The 23,803-nt window shown below is 36.6% G+C and overlaps 1 protein-coding gene across 11 annotated transcripts in view; it reads right to left on the bottom strand.

Annotated features, from left to right (window-relative positions):
* Positions 1–23,803, bottom strand: part of MYO9A (myosin IXA) — a 271,227-nt gene that overhangs the window by 209,316 nt on the left and 38,108 nt on the right. For 9 of the 11 annotated variants that reach the window (XM_033439985.2, XM_033439989.2, XM_033439988.2 and 6 more), the window contains exons 2-4: positions 14,433–15,346; positions 8,712–8,806; positions 6,131–6,193 (exon numbers count right to left, since the gene is read on the bottom strand). In XM_033439985.2, the coding sequence (XP_033295876.2) occupies positions 6,131–6,193; positions 8,712–8,806; positions 14,433–15,272 (998 nt within the window). In that variant the 5' untranslated portion in view covers positions 15,273–15,346. The remainder of the gene's footprint in view (positions 1–6,130; positions 6,194–8,711; positions 8,807–14,432; positions 15,347–23,803) is intronic. The other 2 variants (XM_033439987.2, XM_004276260.3) reach the window with 1 other exon arrangement.

The following is a 23,803-nucleotide window of genomic DNA, read 5'->3' as shown; positions in this document are numbered from 1 at the left end:
CTGAATGCTGGCAGAAGAACTCAGACTTCCCAAAAGGCAAGAAACCCCCCCACGTACCTGGGTAGGGCAAAAGAAAAAAGAGAAAACAGAGACAAAAGAATAGGGACAGAACCTGTGCCTCTGGGAGGCAGTCGTGAAGGAGGAAAGGTTTCCACGCAATACGAAGCCCCTTCACTAGTGGAACCAGGGGGTGGGGAGGGGGAAGCTTTGGAGCCAAGCAGATACTTGGCTCAGCAACAGGGGTGCAGAGGGCAAAGAGGAGAGATTCCCGCACAGAGGATCAGTGCCGACCAGCACTCACCAGCCTGAGAGGCTTGTCTGCTCACCCAACGGGGCAGGCGGGGCTGGGAGCTGAGGCTTGGGCTTCGGAGGTCAGATCCCAGGGAGAGGACTGGGGTTGCCTGCGTGAACACAGCGTGAAGGGGGCTAGTGCGCCACAGCTAGCCGGGAGGGAGTCCGGGAAAAACTCTGGACCTGCCTAAGAGGCAAGAGACCATTGTTTCGGGGTGTGAGAGGAGAGGGGATTCAGAGCACCACCTAAACGAGCTTCAGAGACAGGCGCAAGCTGCGGTTATCAGTGCGAACCCCAGAAGACGGGCATAAAACGCTAAGGCTGCTGCTGCAGCCACCAAGAAGCCTGTGTGCAAGTACAGGTCACTATCCACACCTCCCCTCCTGCGAGCCTGTGCAGTCTGCCACTGCCAGGGTCCTGTGATCCAAGGACAACTTATCCAGGAGAACACACGGCATGCCTCAGGCTGTTGCAACGTCACGCCAGCCTCTGCCACCTCAACCTCACCCAACATTCCGTACCCCTCCCTCCCCCTAGTCTGAGTGAGCAACAGTCCCCTAATCAGTCGCTACTTTAACCGCCCCTCATCTGGACGAAGAACAGACGTCAGAGGGGAACCTACACACAGAGGCAGGGCCAAATCCAAAGCTGAACCCCAGGAGGTGTGTGAACAAAGAGAAAGGGAAATTTCTCCATGCAGCCTCAAGAGCAGCAGATTAAATCTCCACAATCAACCTGATGTACCCTGCATCTGTGGAATACCTGAATACACAAAGAATCATCCCAAAATTCAGGCGGTGGACTTTGGGAGCAACTGTAGACCTGGGGTTTGCTGTACACACTGACTAGTTTCTGATGTACATGTTTAACTTAGTTTAGCTTTTAGTGCTTGTTATCATTGGTGGATTTGTTTACTGGTTTGGTTGCTCTCTGCTTTTCTTTTTTTAATTACTTTTTTATTTTAATAATTTAAAAAATTTTTTTTATTTTAATAACTTTATTTTATTTTTTCTTTCTTTCTTTTTTTTTTCTCCCTTTTCTTCTGAGCCATGTGGCTAACAGGGTCTTGGTGCTCCGGCTGGGTGTCAGGCCTGGGCCTCAGAGGTGGGAGAGCCGAGTTCCGAGTTCAGGACATTGGATCACCAGAGACCTCCTGGCCCCACATAATATCAATCAGCGAGAGCTCTCCCAGAGATCTCCGTCTCAATGCTAAGACCCAGCTCCACTCAACGACCAGCAAGCTACAGTGCTGGACACCCCATGCCAAACAACAAGCAAGATAGGAACATAACCCCACTATTAGCAAAAAGGCTGCCTAAAATCATAATGAGTTCACAGACACCCCAAAACACACCACCGGATGTGGCCCTGCCCACCAGAAAGACAAAATTCAGCTCCAGCCACCAGGACACGGGCACCAGTCTCCTCTACCAGGAAGTCTACACAAGCCACTGAACCAACCTTACCCAGTGGGGGAAGACACCAAAAACAATGGGAACTACGAACCTGCAGCCTACGAAAAGGAGACGCCAAATACACTAAGTGAAGCAAAATGAGAAGACAGAGAAATATGCAGCAGATGAAGGAGCAAGGTAAAAACCCACCAGACCAAACAAATGAAGAGGAAATAGGCAGTCTACCAGAAAAAGAATTCAGAGTAATGATAGTAAAGATGACCAAAATCTTGGAAATAGAACAGAGAAAATATAAGAAACATTTAACAAGGACCTAGAAGAACTAAAGAACAAACAAACATTGAAGAACAACACAAAAAATGAAATTAAAAATTCTCTAGAAGGAATCAATAGCAGAACAACTGAGGCAGAAGAAGAGATAAGTGACATGGAAGATAAAATAGTGGAAATAACTACCACAGAGCAGAATAAAGAAAAAAGAATGAAATGAATATACCTCTGGAACAGAAAAGAATGAACAAAAAAGAATGAAATGATACCTCTGGAACAACGTTAAACGCACCAACATTCGAATTACAGGGGTCCCAGAAGAAGAAGAGAAAAAGAAAGGGACTGAGAAAATATCTGAAGAGATTATAGTTCAAAACTTCCATAATATGGGAAAGGAAATAATCAAGTCCAGGAAGCACAGGGAGTCCCATACAGGATAAATCCAAGGAGAAAGATGCCAAGAAACATATTAATCACACTATCAAAAATTAAATACAAAGAAAAGTTATTAAAAGCAGCAAGGGAAAAGCAACAAATAACATACAAGGGAATCCCCGTAAGTTTAACAGCTGATCTTTCAGCAGAAGCTCTGCAAGCCAGAAGGGAGTGGCAGGACACATTTAAAGTAATGAAAGGGAAAAACCTACAACCAAGATTACTCTACCCAGCAAGGATCTCATTCAGATTTGATGGAGAAATTTAAACCTTTACAGACAAGCAAAAGCTAAGAGAATTCAGCACCACCAAACCAGCTTTACAACAAATGCTAAAGGAATTTCTCTAGGCAGGAAACACAAGAGAAGGAAAAGACCTACAATAACAAATCCAAAACAATTCAGAAAATGGTAATAGGAACATATATATCGATAACTACCCTAAATGTAAACGGATTAAATGGTCCAACCAAAAGACATACACTGGCTGAATGGATACAAAAACAAGACCCGTATATATGCTGTCTATAAGAGGCCTACTTCAGACCTAGGGACACATACAGACTGAAAGTGAGGGGATGGAAAAAGACATTCCATGCAAATGGAAATCAAAAGAAAGCTGGAGTAGCAATTCTCATATCAGACAAAATAGACTTTAAAGTAAAGACTATTACAAGAGACAAAGAAGGACACTACATAATGATCAATGGAACAATCCAAGAAGAAGATATAAAAATTGTGAATATTTATGCACCCAACATAGGAGAGCCTCAATACTTAAGGCAAATGCTAACAGCCACAAAAGGGGAAATTTACAGTAACACATTCATAGTAGGGGACTTTTAACACCCCACTTTCACCAATGGACAGATCAACCAAAATGAAAATAAATAAGGAAACACAAGCTTTAAATGATACATTAAACAAGATGGACTTAATTGATATTTATAGGACATTCCAACCAAAAACAACAGAATATAGTTTCTTCTCAAGTGCTCATGGAACATTCTCCAGAATACATCATATCTTGGGTCACAAATCAAGCCTTGGTAAATTTAAGAAAATTGAAATCATATCAAGTATCTTCTCCGACCACTATGCTATGAGACTAGATATTAATTACAGGAAAAAAACTGTAAAAAATACAAACACATGGAGGCTAAGCAATATGCTACTAAATAGCCAATGGATTACTGAAGAAATCACAGAGGAAATCAAAAAATACCTACAAACAAATGACAATGAAAACACGCTGGCCGAAAACCTACGGGATGCAGCAAAAGCAGTTCTAAGAGGGAAGTTTATAGCAATACAATCCTACCTCAAGAAACAAGAAAAATCTCAAATAAACAACCTAACCTTACACCTAAAGTAATTAGAGAAAGAAGAACAAAAACTCCCCAAAGTTAGCAGAAGGAAAGAAATCATAAAGATCAGATCAGAAATATATGAAAAAGAAATGAAGGAAATGATAGCAAAGATCAATAAAACTAAAAGCTGGTTCTTTGAGAAGATAAACAAAATTGATAAACCATTAGCCAGACTCATCAAGAAAAAAGGGAGAAGACTCAAATCAACAGAATTAGAAATGAAAAAGGAGAAGTAACAACTGACACTGCAGAAACACAAACAATCATGAGATTACTACAAGCAACTATATGGCAATAAAATGGACAACCTGGAAGAAATGGACAAATTCTTAGAAATGCACAGCCTTCTGAGACTGAACCAGGAAGAAATAGAAAATATAAACAGACCAATCACAAGCACTGAAATTGAAACTGATTAAAAATCTTCCAACAGGGGCTTCCCTGGTGGCACAGTGGTTGAGAGTCCGCCTGCCGATGCAGGGGACACGGGTTCGTGCCCCAGTCTGGGAAGATCCCACATGCCGTGGAGCGGCTGGGCCCGTGAGCCATGGCCGCTGAGCCTGAGCATCCAGAGCCTGTGCTCCACAACAGGAGAGGCCACAACAGTGAGAGGCCCGCGTACCGCAAAAAAAAAAAAAAAATCTTCCAACAAACAAAAGCCCAGGACCAGATGGCTTCACAGGCGTTTTCAAACATTTAGAGAAGAGCTAACACCCACTTCTCAAACTCTTCCAAAATATAGCAGAGGAAGGAACACTCCCAAACTCATTCTATGAGGCCACCATCACCCTGATACCAAAACCAGACAAAGATGTCACAAAAAAAGAAAACTACAGACCAATATCACTGATGAACATACATGCAAAAATCCTCAACAAAATACTAGCAAACAGTCCAACAGAATGTTAAAAGGATCATACGCCATGATCAAGTGGGGTTTGTCCCAGGAATGAAAGGATTCTTCAATATATGCAAATCAATCAATGTGATACACCATATTAACAAATTGAAGGAGAAAAATCACATGATTTCATACATGGACATATATACACTACCAAATGTAAAATAGATAGTTAGTGGGAAGCAGTCGCATAGCACAGGGAGATCAGCTCAGTGCTTTGTGACTAGCTAGAAGGGTGGGATAGGGAGGGTGGGAGGGAGGCAGACACAAGAGGGAAGAGATATGGGGATATATGTATATGTATAACTGATTCACTTTGTTATATAGCAGAAGCTAACACACCATTGTAAAGCAATTATACTCCAATAAAAATGTTAAAAGAAAAATACTAGCAAACCAAATCCAGCAACATGTAATAAGTACTATACATACATCTACAAATCAAATCTAGCAAGATAACAGAGAATCAGTTTATATAAGCTCTGGATCTTCTCCTGCCATTGATTCTTCAAAACCAAGGAAACCAGGCTTATATCACTACCACTCTATTAAAATGTGTTAGAAAAAGTTACTAATAACCTTCTAATAGCCGTATCTGTTAGCTCTACAAGTCTTTAGGAGGCTATTCTCTTCCCCAAACTCTCTTCCCTTCATTCTGAAACATCTCTAATTCAGATTTCCTCATCAGCTAGCCACAAAAAAATTAACAGAAAAGTCTGAGTTCTAGTCCTAAGCTTACAGGTAATTAATTATGATAATGTTTAATGAAATTTTATTATATATAAGGACTGCACTGAGCATTTTATAAACGTTATTTCATTTAATCCTCTAAACAACTTTAGGATAGTTTTCCATCTGCAAAATGAGAAAAAGTATATAAGAAGCATATAAGTATATAAAGTTAGGTGATATGCCAAAAGCATATCCAATATTTGAATATAGGTTTGTTTAACTTCAAACTCTGGCTCTTCATTTTGTCTCATTATAACACGAAGCAAATCATTTACCTCTCTGGTATTTGGCTTCCTCATCTAAAGAAAGTTACATATATGTCATCTCTGAAATTCCATATACCTCAAAGATTACAATGAAATTAAGAGCTTTATTAAAAACTTTTCTCAAATTAGAGAAAGAACATCAAGACATGACAAAAGGTCCAAAGGCAAAACGCTCACAAAACGATACCACCTGAGATACCACTATTTTCCTGTTCTGATAGTTTGCCTAGAATTTAGAAAGGACAACATTTCTATATACCCATTAAAAAAAAGACCTCCTAGCAGCTTCTTAAAAAGTACAGTATTCTGCCCATGAGAGAAATAGCAATTATATATAAAGTTATACATGGTATAAACTGAGTTAAAGGTCATAATATACAAAGATCTGAAAAGTCAATCTACATGATACAAATGTTAATTCGATCTAATTACACAAATTAAAATATGTACCGTTCATTATGCTCTTGATAAACGAGTCTGGACTTCTCCAGTAGATACTTTTCAACATAGGCACTAGAAGAAAAATAAAATTGATTGATATAAATAATAAAGCTTAATATAAAGTAGACAAATATTTTATCAGAGAAGATGCAAAAGTATAAAGAATACTATCCAGAGTACATGTAGCACTGGTGTTGGTGGTGTAGTGGTGAGCACAGCTGCCTTCCAGAGTACATTTACCACTATAATTGTGTTATGGACACTGTTAGTGTCATCCACATTAAGTTCATAAACTCCTAAGTCTTTTTTTTTTCTTTCAATAAAGCAAAATAAAGTCAGAAGTTCAAAACATGGCACATAAGACCCTCCCGTGACAAAGATCTTACATTCTTTCTAGGCTCAATACCACTGGACATCCTTTCAGATATTATAGTTTGACCAGACTACTAAATAAGGCTCAAAGATATACTTTTTTTATATATCCATGCTGTTGCCACATTCTGGAATAAATTCTGGTAAGTAAGTTTATTATTTACCAATTTACTCAGTAAGTATTAATTAACTGGGCACTGTGCTAAGCACTGTTCAAATACAGAAATAAGTGATATACTACCTGTCCTCAAGGGGCTTACAAACTAGTGGAGAAAACAGGTAAACTAGCAGCTATCATGCTGAGTTGATAGGGTTTATTTTACAGCAATGACCAGAATATTATGGATGTACCAAGAGAGACACATAAGATTCAATCCAAGAAGGAAAAAGGACGTAAGGAAGAACTCACATAGAGGGTGAGTACATAGCACTTATTAATATGGATACAAAAATCATAAATAAAAACTAGCAAGCAGAACACAACAACCAGTTTACATATGTATGTGTATAAACATGTCTGTGTGTGTACGTCTGTGGGTGTTTGTGTCTTTGTATTGACCAAGTCAGATATCTTTTCCCCAGGAATGCAAAATAACAATAAAATTAATAGATCCCAAAATGAAGATCAAGCTAATTTCCATAGATGCCAAAAAGGCCTTTGATAAAATACAATAGCCATTACTGACAAAAACACTCAAAGAAAATTAAAATCAATGTTTAATTCATTAACACAATAAAATGTCCTAAAGCCAGTATTTTACTTAGTGAAGAAAATTAAAGGCATTCACACAAAGGTCTAAAACAATATTATCACAGTATAGGAGTATGTAATCAGACAAGATAGAAAATAATCAGAGATATAAGGAACAGGAAAAAAATTTAAAGTATTTATTTATGCAGATATGATAATACACCTAGAAATGTTAAGAGAAACAACAGTAAAACTAATATAAACAATAAAATAATTCAGTAAGATAACAAGATATAAAAATCAGTAGCCTTCACATATACAAATAATGTGCAATTTTAGAAGATATAATGCAAGAGAAAAATCACACTTTAATAACAACATTAAAAATAAAATAAGATACTTAGGAATAAACTCAACAAGAAACATAAAGAAACTAAAAACACTTCTAAAAAGCATAAAGATGTCAATTACCCAAAAATTTATTAGTCTAATAAAACCAAGCCATGAAAGACATGAAAGATCCTTCAATACCTATTGCGAAGGAGCAAAGAATCCAATCTGTAAAGGCTATATACTATATAATTCCAACCATGTGACATTCTGGAAAATGCAAACCTATTAAGAGTGAAAAGGTCAGTGGTTGCCAAAGGTTAGTGGGTGGGAAGGGATGAACAGGTGGAGCACAGGGATTTTTAGGGCAGTGAAACTATTCCATATAATACTGTCAGGGTGAATACATACCTTTATACATCTGTCAAAGCCCATTCAAGGTACAACACAAATGGAACACACTAATGCAAGATATTATTAAGAGGGGAAACTGGGGGACAGGGTGAAGAGGTATATGGGAACTCTCTGTACTTTCTATTCATTTTTGTCATAAACCTAAAACTGTTCTAAAAATAGTCTATTAATTTTTTAAAAGTTATAAAGAATATTGCTGGCACAACCAGAGGACTCTGATCACAGACTGTATAATAAGAATTATTATTATGACAAAATTAAATATCTTAAGTATAAAATAGTATTAGGGCTCAAGAGGGAGGGGATATGGGGATATATGTATACATATAGCTGATTCAGTTTGTTGTACAGCAGAAACTAACACAACATTGTAAAGCAATTATACTCCAATAAAGATATTTTTAAAAAAATAATATTAAGTAGGAAAATGTCATTGTGGTTGCTTTAGGAAATACAGTAATTAGGGGGTCAAGTTACCTGCCCAACTTACTCAAAAACAATATTTTAAAAATGAATGTAGAAATAATATAGAAAGATAAAGCAAATGCATATAATTGTTAAAAATTTATAAATCTAAATTAAGGGTATATGGGGGTTACACTATTCTTAGAACTTTTCTCAGGTTTGAACTTTTCCAAAAGAAAGAAATAATTGAGAAGAAAAAAATTTCATATAAACACTAATGTCACTATTCTCATTAAAAAGCAAATGAACAACCTATGGTTTATGAAGGGGCAATGGCAAAAATATAAACACGCTCCAAAGTCTGCTACTGCTACTTACCCAAGTACAGTGCCTGTTTCTTGGTAATTTACTTGAATAAACTTGCCAAAACGACTTGAATTGTTATTATGAGCTGTCTTTGCATTTCCAAAGGCCTGTCAAAATAAAGAGTTCTCATTAATTTTATTTTTTAAAAATGGAAAATCCTGCTTAAATCAGCTCAAAGATAAAATAATGTTAAAGAGATAGTAGAAAAGCAATTCATTTTCATAGTTCAGGTAAAGTAAAAGAAAGCAACTAACATTTGAAATGAAACCAAGTAGACAGCATTTTATGCTATTCAGTAAAATAAATCTTAATTTTAAAAATTTATTGCTGGGCTTCCCTGGTGGCGCAGTGGTTGAGAGTCCACCTGCCAATGCAGGGGATGCGGGTTTGTGCCCCGGTCTGGGAGGATCCCACATGCCGCGGAGCGGCTGGGCCCGTGAGCCATGGCCGCTGAGCCCGCGCGTCTGGAGCCTGTGCTCCGCAACGGGAGAGGCCACAGCAGTGAGAGGCCCCGCAAAAAAAAAAAAAAAAAAAAAAAAAATGTATTGCTCATTACAAATCAGATTTCATTTTCACATTCCAGAGCCAGCAAATATTCTTGATATATTTATACATATGTATTTTTTAAAACTTGCTTAACTGAAATAGCAATGGGCTAGGAAAAGAATAATTACATCAAAAGAATTAAAATTCTAGAACAGTATAAAGGAAATAAAGTTTCATTACATAATGTACTATGCTTTATTATATCTACTTAAAACAAAATGACAGTACTATTTTAGAAAGAATGAAAAATATGTTTCCTAAGTTATAACCAAAAGTATACACCATGCAATGAAATATTACCTAGCAATAAAGAAGGAACTACTGGTACAGACATCAACACTGACAAATATTAAACATTATGCTAAGTGGAAGAAACCATACACAAGAGTACATATTGTAATATGAAATTCTAGAAAAGTCAAAACAAGAGTAACAAGAAGCAGATTAGAAGCTGTCTGGGAATGGGGATGGGGGTGGGAAATGTCTACAAAGGGACACAAGGGGTAATGAAAATATTCTATGCTTGATTGTATGATGGTGGTTACAGGGTATATGCATTTATCAAAATTCACTAAACCATACATTTTAAATGGCTATATTTTATTTCATGTTATATCTCAATAAAATTTAAATTTAAAAGAACCCACTGTTGAACTCACATATTCAACAACTTAAATGAAATCTTCAAGACATAATGCTGAATAAAAGAAGCCAGTCTCCAAACACTACATACTGTATGATTCCATTTATATGACACTTTGAAAATAAAAAAACAACAACCAGCAATGAAGAATAAACAAGTAGTTCCCACAAGTTATGGGAGTATGGGAGGGCAGAGGGTATGAAGATAAGGAATAGCATGAGGGAGTTTCATGGGGTAGTGGAACCACTCTGTACCTACACCCATAAATGGTTACACAAATTAATATGTTTACAATTCATAGAATTTTACTGTAAAGTTATTTCTTTTAAGTTTAATATCTACTTTTTAAAGTAAATCATTAAAAAATAAAGGCAAATAAAACACAATTTCAGATATACAAATCTGAAAATATTCATCATTAAGTGAACCCACACTAAAAGAACTAAGGAAGTCCTTCATGCAGAAGGAAAATGCTATCATGTTCAAATATGGATCAACGTAAGGAATAGAGAACAGTAGAAATAGTAACCACATGAGTAACTATATAAAATACATTTTATTACTTAGACCTCTTGAAAAGATTACTGAGAATGAGATCAGAGAAAATGGTAAAGATCTCTGAAATTCCTCTCCCCTTCATAAAACAAATAAGACTAACAAAAATTGTTATTTGTCAAAAGTAACATCAACTTTTTGATTATTCTAGAAATTAACAAGGGCTTGGAATAATCCTTTGTAGAAGAACATTTAATCAAGGAAAACAGCTGGATCTCGGTAAGAAAAGCAGGTATTGGTGTCATTTTAACTTACCTGATTACCAATTCCCTCTCCCTAGCTCCACACTGAAGAGAAAACTGACACCCTACGATTACAGGGTTTTTTTAGAAAAAGCAGTCTAGCCTAGAAGCCACTGGAAAGATCAGACTAGGGTTAGAGTTAAAGCCTTGTCCCACAGATAACTCACAATTTGACCTATTTGGCATTTTCCTAGAAAACCTCATTCAAAGGGCTATCTTTCTGTGACCTGACTTGAAGATCACTCACTGAGAACAACCTTTTCCCACAGGTGTGTTTGTTAAAAAAAAAACCTAAAAAACAGAGTTGCCACGTGATCCACCGATCCCACTCCTGGGCATATGTCTGGAGAAAATAATTCGAAAAGATACATGCACCCTTATATTCATAGTGGCACCACTTAAAATAGCCAAGACATGGAAACAACCTAAATGTCCATGGACAGAAGAATGGATAAAGATGTGGTATATATACACAATGGAATACTACTCGGCCATAAAAAAGAATGAAATAATGCCATCTGCAACAACATGGATGGACCTAGAGATTATCATACTAAGTGAAGTCAGAAAGAGAAAGATAGCAATATCATGTGATACCACTTATATGTAGAATCTAAAATATGACACAAATAAACTTACTTACAAAACAGAAACAGACTCACAGGCACGGAGAACAAATTTGTGGTTACCAAAGAGGAAAGGGGGTGGGAGAGGGATAAATTTGGAATTTGAGATTAGCAGATACACACTACTACATATAAAATAAATAAACAACAAGGACCTATTGTATAGCACAGGGAACTAACTATATACATATCTTGTAATAACCTATGATGGAAAAGAATATGAAAAAGAATATGTATATATATGTATAAGTGAATCGCTCTGTTGTACACGAGAAACTAACACAACATTAGAAATCAACTATATTTCAGTACCAAAAAAGAGAGCGAGAAAGAGAAAAAAAGGAAAAAAAAAATGGTGATGCAGTGGTTAAGACTCCATGCTACCAACGAAGGGTGCCCAGGTTCGATCCCTGGTCAGGGAACTAGATCCCACATGCATGTCGCAACTAAGAGTTCACATGCCACAACTAAGGAACTGGCGAGCTGCAACTAAGGAGTATTAAGGAGCCCTCCTGCCGCAACTAAGGAGTCCACGTGCCACAACTAAGAAGTCCACATGCCACAACTAAGTAGCCCACATGCCACAACCAAAGAGTCAGAGAGCTACAACTAAGGAGTTGGCGAGCCACAACTAAGGAGCCTGCGAGCGGCAACTAAGACCCAGTGCACCCAAATAAAATAAATATTTAAAAAAAAAAAGAAATGGTGAGAGCAGACATCTGTGTCTTCTTTCTGATCAAAGGGAGAAAGCTTTCAGTCTTTCACCATTAAGTATGTTGTTAACTTATAATTTTTAATAGGTGTTTTTAATCAGATTGAGAAAGTTCCTTCCTATTCCTAGTTTGTTGAGAGTGTAGTTTTGTTTATTTGTTTTGTTTTTTTAATCATGAAAGGGTGTTGTTTTTGTCAAATGCTTTTTCTGTATCTATTCTGATGATGGTGTAGCTTTTGTCCTTTAGTCTATTAATATTGTATAATACATTTATTTTTGTATTGTTTAACCAAACTTTCATTCCTTAATATAAATCCTACTTTACCATGGTGTATACTTCTTTTTATATTTTGCTGAATTAAGTTTGCCAGTATTTCTTTAAGAATGTTTGTGTTTCAAGGTATATCAGTCTGTAATTTTCTTTTGTTGTGGTGTCTTTGTTTAATTTTGGTATCAGTGAAATATTTTGGGCCTTATAAAATTAGAAAGTGTTCCTCCCTCCTGTTCTATTTCTTGGAAGAATTTTTGAAGGATTTGTGTTAATTCTTCTTTAAATGTTTAGTAGAATTCATCAGTGAAGTCATCTGGTCCTGGGCAATTTTTTTTTTTTTTTTGGAAGTTTCTGACTGCTAAGAAACAGACTCATAGACATAGAAAACAAATTTATGGTTACCAAAGGGGAAAGGGAGTGGAAGAGGGATAAATTAGGACTTTGGGATTAGCAGATATAAACTATATACTATATATAAAATAGATAAACAACAAGGTCCTACTGTATAGTACAGGAAACTATATTTAATATCCTGTAATAAACCACATGGAAAAGAATGTGAAAAAGAATATGTATGTATATGTATAACTGAATCACTTTGCTGTACATCCGAAACTAACACAACATTGTAAATCAACTATACTTCAGTAAAAAAATTTAAAAATTTAAATTTTAAAAAGGAGAGGGTTAAACCTGGGAAAAATGTATATATATTTTCAAAACATGTCTGATAAAGGATCTGCACCCAGCATACACAAAGAACTCTCAAAACACAACAATAACAAGTTGGGCAATAGATTTTGACAGACACTTCACCAAGGAACATATATAGGTCGCAAGTAAACACATGAAAAGGTGCTCACATCATTAGTTATTATAGAATGCAAATTAAAATCATGAGATACCATTGTACACCTATTTGAATGGCTAAAATTAGAAAGAATGACTATATCAAGGGTTAGCAGAGATATGGAATAACTGAAACTGTATATACTGTTTGGTGGGAATATAAAATAGTATGTAAAATTTATACATAAGTTTGGCAGTTTCTTAAAAAGTTAAACAGATACCTATCATATGACCCAGTCATTCCACTCCTAGCTATTTACCCAAAAGAAAAGACAGCATATGTCCACACAAAAACTTGAATACTTTCTGTGTTATAGCCAAAAACTGGAAACAACGTATATGTCCATCAAAAGATGAATGAATAAACAAAGTGTGGTATATCCATACAATGGAATACTGTCTTAGCAAAAGGAATCAATTATTGACACACACACAAAATAATTAAACCAAGTAAGAGAAGTCAAACATAAAACAGTACATACTACATGATTCCATTTATATAAAATTATAGAATGTACAGACTAACCTACAGTGACAGAAAGCACGTAAGTGGTTTCTTATAGATGAGTGGGCTAGAAAAGGTGAGAAAGAGGCATTACAAAGGTATATGAGAACACTTTAGGGATAATGGATATGTTCAGTATCTTGACTGTGGTGGTGGTTTCATGGGTATATATCAATACATATGTCAAATTTATCCAATTGTACACTTTAAATATGTGCAATTATACCTCACAAAAATCTCTTTCAAAAAACAAGTAATATTACCTTTCCTTTCAGCTCTAAAACAAAAATAGTGTATTCTCTTTCCTTTCTACCCTTGATGGTATTACTTCTAAAACACAGAACTAAAAAATTTTTCCCATATTCTCTGCATTTTCAAAAATGAACCCTTAGAATTTCAATCTTAGGCACAGATTTTAAGGCTGCAAAGATAAAAATATATTGACAAGACTATATTCCCCAACTACCTATTTCCACAATCCAATACAGACAGGAGTCCTGCCCCTGCTATCTCCCTTTACAGGGGGATATATCTGACTCCAATCAACTTTCCTTTGCATCCTTTGAAATGGCCCAAAGACATCCTTTGAAAAAAATATTGCCACTGTCACACCTTTCAATCTTCCACACTGCCTTTTTTTGGTTTCCTATCTTCCAGTTTTCCTTGGTAACTAAAAATGATGTCTATACTTCTATTTAGTTTCATTTCATTTTCTCACATCTAACAAATTTTAATTTTTTTAAAGATATATTTAAGAGTAAGAAAAGTATTTCTACACACTTACCTCAAGTACTGGTCCAGCTCCAAGAATAATTTGTTCCACTCCACTGGCAAATCCTTTCTGACTGAGGGCAGTAAGGTGATGAATAAGAAAGTTTGTGCTTTGAGTCTTCCCAGAACCACTCTCTCCTGAAATCACGATGCACTGATTCCTTTTGCGCTGAAGCATGGCATGATAAGCTACATCAGCCACAGCATAAATGTGAGGCTCAAGTTTTCCCAACTGGTGGTTATCATACATTTTGACATATTTGGGGTTATAAATAGGAAGAAACTTGAATGGGTTAATAGCTATTAGAATACTGCCAACATAGGTGTAAATTTTTTCATGCTTAAAGCGATTTCGTAGGTTTTCTAAGAGAGTTTTCTCATTCAAATCAGGTAAGCTACATAAATCATCAAAGTCTTTTTGCTGAGGCTGTGGAAGAAAACCCCGTTCCATCATCCTGCGACGTTCTTCTGTTACCCGTAGCCATGACTGAAGACTACCATAATGGATTGATCCATCAAGGTTTTTTTCTCTCAGAAGAAAACGGTAGTCCTCTCCACTCAGGCGATTTTCCAGAGCCATTCGGGGCCACAACATCATTCGCTGAACTGGACAGTCTGTTGGATTGAGTATCCATTCTTCTCCACCAAATTCTTTTACCTCTGCTAGAACGTAACATTTTGTTTTGTCAAGATGAAGTCTGTTTATAAGAGAGTCAATCACCTCAGCAGCTGTGGAGTTTTTTCTGGCAGGAATTGGACAGTAGATTGTCCCTTCTGAAATTGTCCCAGGATATATACGTAATGTATGTTCATTATCCTCAAAGCGTCGTCTTCCTCCATCATTTATATTCATATTGGATCCTGTCCCATCAGCATGGATAGTATGTGTTCAAGACTGCACAAATCATTTTCGTGGCAAAAGAACTGCTGCAACATAAAAGATGTGAAACATTAAGGAGTCACATTACACAGTCACTGCTTTCTGAAGCTCAAAAAAAGGAGGCTTAACAATCAAGTTGATTACACCTTTTAGGACAAAAAATCCTAACTCTTCTCTTAGTATAAGAACCGTTCTTGAAGACAGTCTCGTTGAGATCACATAATATTTCATACTATTGTCCAAATCTGTACACTTCCCAAAACAGCCAAAATTTTTTCAGTCTTTTGTTATATTAATAATTCCAAACCCAAAGAGTAAAAATAAAAATTAATTTGTCCTCTACTATCTTGAATGTTTCTAAGGTACCTGGGAATAGAATCAAGTTCTTTCCTTATATATGAAAAGAGCCTCACTGAAGACTGGCTTAAGATGGACAGAACAGTCACACAAATTTTATCACCCCACACCCAAAAGCTCTTAAGGTTAAAGCAAAACCGAGAAAGAGTGCATCAATAGAGCAAAAATTTGTGAAATTAAAAACAGTAAGATGAGATCAGATAAACAGAAATTAAACTAGATGAAGTTATAACCAAGAAAACAATGAGAGAAACCTGCTATAGAACAGACATATTTTCAAGGACTTCTGGACTCTGCCTCCCTTAAGGTGAAGATGTAAAGGGAGCAACAAAATTGATCCTGCCCCTGGCTTGCTGAACAAAGCTGACAAAATTATACAACTAGGCACCATTACAAATTTTATTCAACCTTCCCTTTTCCTTCAATGCTGCCTTTTTATCTAACTTTATTTCATTTCTTACAAGTATTCTGCATACCCTCCAATTTTCTCAAACCCCACATATATCACACCTCTGAAAGAATGATTTCAACTTTTATACCTAACTGAGAAAACAGTGATTTCTTTTAAATGACTTCTCCAACTCAAAATGTATTCCTATTTTTATCTCATCTCTGTTCTTCCATTTCTGTCTACAGAGAAAATGTTCCAGATCCTTCCCATTTCTTAGCATCTCGATCAGTATCTTGCCCCATCAAAAAACAGCTCCCAGGGCTTCCCTGGTGGCACAGTGGTTGAGAGTCCGCCTGCCGATGCAGGGGACACGGGTTCGTGCCCCGGTCTGGGATGATCCCACATGCCGCGGAGCGGCTGGGCCCGTGAGCCATGGTCGCTGAGCCTGCGCGTCCGGAGCCTGTGCTCCACAGCGGGAGGGGCCCCAACAGTGAGAGGCCTGCGTACCGAAAAAAAAAAAAACAGCTCCCATATGCTATCCATCTTTCCTTTTTCACTTATTGCATCCTTTAACATATAGATGCTGTTATTTTTTTAAAAAAGAAAAATACCTTCAGTTGCTTCTCTCAGACTACTACACTACTTTTGTCAAAGTCCTCTCTAATGAAGATACTCTGTTTACCTTTTTCCTAGATGATCTTTCAAAAGCAGAGAATACTATAGAACATATAAAAACCAGTCATAAATCTACTACCCAAATTCACCGTTTGAAAACTGATGTAATCACTCCAGATTATTTTATAAACAAACAAAATATTAGAGAGATAATTAACGCTCCTTCCTTTGCTCTGCAGAGGTAACCATTATCCTGAGGTTGGTATTATTCCCATACATGCTTTTATATTTTTACTACATATGTGGGTCCCCATAAATTATAGATAGTATTGTTTCCAATTTTTAAGCTTTAAAAAAATTGCTATACCAAATAGTCTGCATCTCACTGTAACTTAACATTGTCTTTCCTATTTATAAATGCTGATACATGTAACGTTCATTAATTGCCAAGCAATATGACATGGTATGTTGGCTCATTAATTGGAACAAATGTACCACTCTAGTGGGAGATGCTGATAATGGGTGAGGCTATGCATATGTGGGGGCAGGCAGGGGATGTACGGGAAATCTCTCTACTTTCCACTCAATTTTGCTGTAAACCTAACACTGTCCTAAAAAATAAAGTCTATTTTTCAAAAACTCCCATTGTATGCTTATACTACAATTTATCTATCTACTATTAATTAAACCACAATTTATCAATCTACTACACTAAATCCTTCCATTGAATGCTTAAAATGTTTCCAGTATTACACTATTAAAGCAATGCTGCAATTCTCATACATGTCTCTTCATGTACCTTTGCTAGAATTTCTCTGGACTGTAGACCTAAGAGTGAAATTGCTGGGTTTTAAGCAAAACCTTCAACTTTACTAGATATTAACAAAATGCTCTCCAAAGCAGTTGTACCAACTGACTATTTCACAGCCGGTGTAGGAAGAGCTCATGTTTCTCTGACTCCTTACCAAAAGTCAGTATTGTCAGACTTGAGTTTGTGCCAATATAAGAAATATAAAAAGGTATTTCATTACTTCAATTTGTATTTCCTTCGTGACTAGTAAGGAGGGGCAACACTTATCCTATCATTTGCCATTGGGGCTATGATTGTTTATTCATTTTCCCCTTTTGGCTTGTCTTTTCCTTATTAATTTGAATGATTTTTCATATATCCTGGATATTAATCAATTTCAGCTGAATGAGTGACAAATATCTCCTACCATTCTGTAGCGTATCTTTCTATTTTGTTCATGTTGCCTTTTGTTGTAGAGAAGTTTTATTTTTAATAAATTTATCAATATTTTACAGCTTATTTCTTTTTTAAGAAGCAACATTAACAACAATTGCAGTTAACTCTTATGTGCTTATCTGTACTAGTCATTTTTCTAAGCATTGCACATGGATTATTTAATCCTCACAATTCCTCCCTCAGGGTTGTTTTTATCATCATCATCCTCATTTTACAAATGAGAAAACACAGAAATTTTATAGAACTTGACCAAATGTAATAAAGTTGAGATTTGAAGCAGGCAGTCTGGCTCTAAAACCTACATACTATTATCTCCCGGTATCGTTTTTTAAAATCCTCCTTTATCCTAAGGATATAAAGTTATTATCTTTTCTTCTAAAAGGCCTAAATTTTGCTTTTCTTACGTAGGTCTTTTAACGCATACAGAACTTATTTTCATGTATGCTGTGAGATAGGGCTTGTAATTATTTTCAAGTCAATTCAGATTAGCAAATGAACCAGCATCACAATGAAGAGTCTAATCTTTCCCCACTGACTTATAATGCCACCTCTGTCATGTGGCAAATTCCAGATAAGTATCAATCTGTTCTGGGCTCTGTATTGTTTTCCACTAGTATTTATCCATCAATAAGCCTGTCTTACCTATTACTGCTCTATTATAAGTTTTGATATCTGGAGGGCATACCACCTCAATTTGTTCCTCTTTAATGTTACTTCGGTTATGTTCTATAAAAATTTTAAGATCAGCATATCAACTACAATAAAAAACCTTTTGGCGTTTTGATGGACATTGCAATGATTTTACAGATTAATACTGGAAAAGACTGACATCCTACTGACTTCCCATTCATGAACACCATGTGTTATCTTTAATCACACTGTTTTCACTTCTAAGGTTTCTGTCATTTTCATACAATGTTGGGTTTTTCTTAACATCTTTATTGGCGTATAATTGCTTTACAATGGTGTGTTAGTTTCTGCTTTACAACAAAGTGAATCAGTTATACATATACATATGTTCCCATATCTCTTCCCTCTTGCATCTCCCTCCCACCCTCCCCATCCCACCCCTCTAGGTGGTGACAAACCACCGAGCCGATCTCCCTGTGCTATGCAGCTGCTTCCCACTCGCTACCTATTTTACGTTTGGTAGTGTATATATGTCCATGCCTCTCTCTCACTTTGTCACAGCTTACCCTTCCCCCTCCCCATATCCTCAAGTCCATTCTCTAGCAGGTCTATGTCCTTATTCCTGTCTTACCCCTAGGTTCTTCATGACTTTTTTTTTCCCTTAGATTCCATATATATGTGTTAGCATACGGTATTTGTTTTTCTCTTTCTGACTTACTCCACTCTGTATGTCATATAGTTTTTAGAGATACTACTCACTTACTTACCTCCTTGAAAATCCTAAATAATATATAATCTGATATTTTTCAGACTCATATTTTAATGTCATCAGCGTGAACTGCTCTTCTGATTGTTGATTTTATTTCTTATGTTTCTCAGCATTAGATGACTTAATTTGTTTGAGAACTTAGCTTTAGAGGTGAACTTTTTGATGGAAGACTTTTGTTTTTCATACAAGCATTTACTAAGAACCCACTATTTACTACTTTTTTTAAACAAAGCCACAATACCATTAATCACACCTTTAAAAATTAATATTTTTTAATACGACTGGTCAGTGTGTGATTTCCCCAGTTATCTCATAAATATTTTTCTTACAGTTGGCCTATTCAAATCAGGAGATCTGTCCTGCAGTAACAGTAAGAATATGCTCTAAGCTAGGAGGTTTCTAGCTGTAAAGCTATGTTTGTGTTCCCCTGAATCCGTAGGTATAAAGCCTCATATAAACTGTGGCTTCTGGCAATAGAAAGCAGCAAAGCTATTCCTTACAGTCATGCAGGCTGTGCTGTGTACTATTTCAGGAGATGCACTGCATAACTGTAGTCTGATCTATAAAGGTGAATAATATGGCAGCCCCAGGGGATTTCTCTGGCAGTCCAGTGGTTAAGAATCCGTGCTCTCAATGCAGGAGACACAGGTTCGATACCTGGTCGGGGAATTAAGATCTTGCATGCTGCACGGCATGGCCAAAAAAAAAAAAAAAAAGGCAGCCCCAGAGCTAAACTCAGAAATACCTTTTTCAATAGAGGAGCCCTACCTACCCTGGCCCATGGTTACCAACAGTGAGCCCAATTCCAATGACACTTCCACATTATCTCAGAGGCCAAAACCTCAGATGCTTTCCCTGCAAGCTCCCAGACATAAGCCCCAGTCACTGCTTTGTGTTCTATTCTCTTTCCAAAATAGAAATGCTTACCTTTTTGAGCCCCATTTATGTCAATTCAGTTTTCTCTTTTTGTTACTTTATCAGTCTTTGCTTTGTGTTTAGAAAGAAGGGGTTGCCTCAAAATATCACTCGCAGGGAATTCCCTGGCAGTCCAGTGGTTAGGACTCTGAGTTCCCACTGCAGGGGGCCCCAGTTCGATCCCTGATTGGGGAACTAAGATCCCACAAGCTGCGCAGCATGGCCAAAAAAAATTTTTTTAATTTAAAAAAAAAATCACTCTTAAATACATCTTGACAGCAATCCGTGAGTGTTTATCAGAATCATCTAGGGAAATTTTAAAAATATACATTTCTAGGCCCAATAATGGTTCTGAGGTTGGGACAACTAGGCAATTGTTTTGTTGCTGGTCCAGAGAACAGCATTTGGGAATCAGTGGTCTATATATCCACTTTCCACTCCCTTACCACCCTTTCCACATAGCAAGCTACTGCCAATGTTCTTTAAAAACGTCACCAATTACCATAACGTTGCCAAATCCAAAGGTCTTTTCTCAAGCCTCATCTTAACACACCACACTGTAGCGTTTGACTAATGTGGCCATCTTCTCATTCTTAAAACTGCCCTCACATGACAATTCTTTTTCTTGTAATCTTCCTGATAGGTTGATTCTTTTTCTGAATCAATCTTACAGTTCCTCTTCCACTACCTCACTTTAAAGATAAAAATATTCTCCCAGTTTCTGGTCTCAACCCAGTGCTCATCTATCTGGATGATAACATCTAGTCCTCTATAATTTATACTGTTTCCTATTACCTATGGATGCTTTTGCACTACAGTGGCAGAACTGAGCAGTTATGACAGAGACCATATAGTCCACAAAGCCAAAAATGTCTATTATGAGGCCCTTAAAAGAAAACATTTGCCAACCCCTATTCTAGGATAACCACTAAAAAAAATAGGGAAAAAGTATAACTTCACAACTAGTAGAATGAAAATACGGCATGATAAAAAATAATCAATATAAAGGAGGGCAAGGGGGGCATTTAGAACAGATGGAGCAAATGGAAAGCATACTAAATATATAAGTACCTGTATTAAGTGTGAATGCTCCAGTTAAAAGACAAAGATTGCCAGAGCAGATTTTTAAAATCTACCTCTGTGCTGTTTTCAATAGACACACATGTATAATATGAGGATACAGAACCTGAAAGTTAAAAAAAAATAAAAAAGAAGATATACCATGTAAATTCTAGCCAAAAGAAAGTTGGTATAATCAAAATAACTTCAAGCAAAACGGAAAAAGAAAGTTGAGTTAAATATCTCTAAGGCCCTTTATAGCCCTTACATACTGTAAGACTAGGTTTACACCTGAGACAAAGGTCTCAGGATATCACTGGTGACCCTGAAAAGTAGAAAATAGAAAAGGACTGTAAGAAGTTAAACAGGAAGTGACAGATTGGCAAGTAGACTAGCAGGTGTTGCTCATATCAAAGGAGAAGAAGTATGAGTGAAATGTTTATTAGGGGGCTCGGCAGCACACCTTTATGGTTATAAATAGAATCAAGCAGAGAAAAAGGAACTGAGAACTTAAAAAAATGAAGGTCTGATGAGCCAAGGTTCTTTGGTAAGCAAGACAAAATAAGATTTAGGTCAAAGGCAGACAGGTAACTCTCACAGAAAGAAAAAACACTTTTTCTGAAAGAATTAAAAAAACAAAAAAAAAAGGATGGGTTGAGGAACAGCTTTTCAGGTAAGATGTGACAAGAGTGCATGTTAGGGACTTCCCTGGCGCTCCAGTGGTTAAGACTTCACCTTCCAAAGCAGGGGGTGGGGGTTTGATCCCTGGTTGGGGAACTAAGATCCCACATGCCTCGCGGCCAAAATACCAAAACGTAAAACAGAAGCAATATTGTAACAAATTCAATATAAACACTTAAAAAAAAAAAGTACATGTTAGCTGATATTTATCACTAGATAGGCTATAGGAGCCCAATTTTGTTTAATATTTATTTTTTAATTTTATTTATTTGGTTGTGCTGGGTCTTGGTTGCAGCAGGCGTGCTCCTTAGTTGCAGCTTGCAGGCTCCTTAGTTGCGGCATGCATGTGGGATCTAGTTCCCCGACCAGGGATCGAACCCAGGCTCCCTGCATTGGGAGCATGGAGTCTTAACCACTGCGCCACCAGAGAAGTCCCAGCCCAATTTTAACCTATAGTATATCAATACCAACTAAAAGCCAAATTTGGTGCTGAAAGAGAAAACATCTTGTAGTATTTCAACTAAAGAAAGGGTGATGGAAAAAATGAGTCATCGTATGACACACTATAGCATAGGTATACGGACATCTATTGGTTTAGTCTGTCCCGTAAGTAATCTATACCTTCTTCTGGTGAAAGTAATGTGTTTTCCTTTGAAGAACTACTCCTCCTCCCTTGTCATATGACACAGTTTGAATGGACTGACCTCACCCCCCACTTAGTTGTGACCCTCACCCCCCACTTAGTTGTGACCCAGGCCCAGCCAATCAGTTTATTCCATTCCCCCTAGTGACAGTGGCTGCTTACTGAGATTCCCTATTGGAAATATGCTGTAACTATTAGGAAAGAAGCATTTTTTTTTCGCTACTAGGGCTGCTAATCTAGAAAAATGTAAATCTAGAGCTATTGGCAGTCGTCTTCTCTGAATGCATACAAGAAGCCTCTCTGCAGTAAAAGAAATGAACTAACTCAACACACAGCAAAACCTTATCAACACTAAGCCACTGAATCCAGCTGTGCCTCAGATAAACTCAACCACTGAACCTCTTGTTAAGTGTGCCAATCAATTCCTTTTTATTCCCTGAGCCACTCTGAGTGGGGTTTTTCTGTTCTCTGTCAACAAAAGAACCCACTACCACAGGTTTAGTATAATATCCTTTGATAATATAGGCATCCCTTGTTATACAATTCCTCATATCCAAAATCTCACAATCTAAACTCAGGAACCAAATATATTTGAATACACTTCTGGATACTTCCTTCACTATCATGCTATTTGCTATCCACTTGCATAACCAAATAAATTCAAATAAGGCAGTACCCCCCTGGACATCCAAATCCACTATCAAAACTGAAGAATTAAACAGATTTAGATAGTGAAGGATACTTGCAATGCTAACCATGCAGAAATATGGCAAGGGATGTACAATATAACGTCAAATGAAAAAAACATAAACTACAAAATTGTATATAAAAGTATACATATATATAAAATGAACCACAATATTAGGCTTTGGGGAAATTGTCAAATTTTCCTTTTATACTGTTCACCAAAATTAAGTCTGACATGCATTACTTCATTTGAGTTGAACAGCAATTCTCTGAGACAGGAAACAAACTATTACCTTTCAAAATAGAAAATTAAGGCTTAAAGAGCAAAAAAAAAAAATCTATAAAATTGATAATAAATATTTCAAATCAGCAGAGAAAAATGGATTACTCAATAATGATATGGGGATAAATGACTAATTTTAAAAATAAAATAAAACTATGCATATTAGGAATTACTGGCACTTATATAGCATCAGATATTGCTATATTTTTCATAAAGAAAATTATTTAA

The sequence above is a fragment of the Orcinus orca genome, chromosome 2, assembly GCF_937001465.1.
Source record: "Orcinus orca chromosome 2, mOrcOrc1.1, whole genome shotgun sequence".
Classification (NCBI taxonomy): Eukaryota; Metazoa; Chordata; class Mammalia; order Artiodactyla; family Delphinidae; genus Orcinus; species Orcinus orca.
The sequence above is the reverse complement of the archived record's forward strand: the minus strand, read 5'-3'. Positions and strand labels throughout refer to the sequence as shown.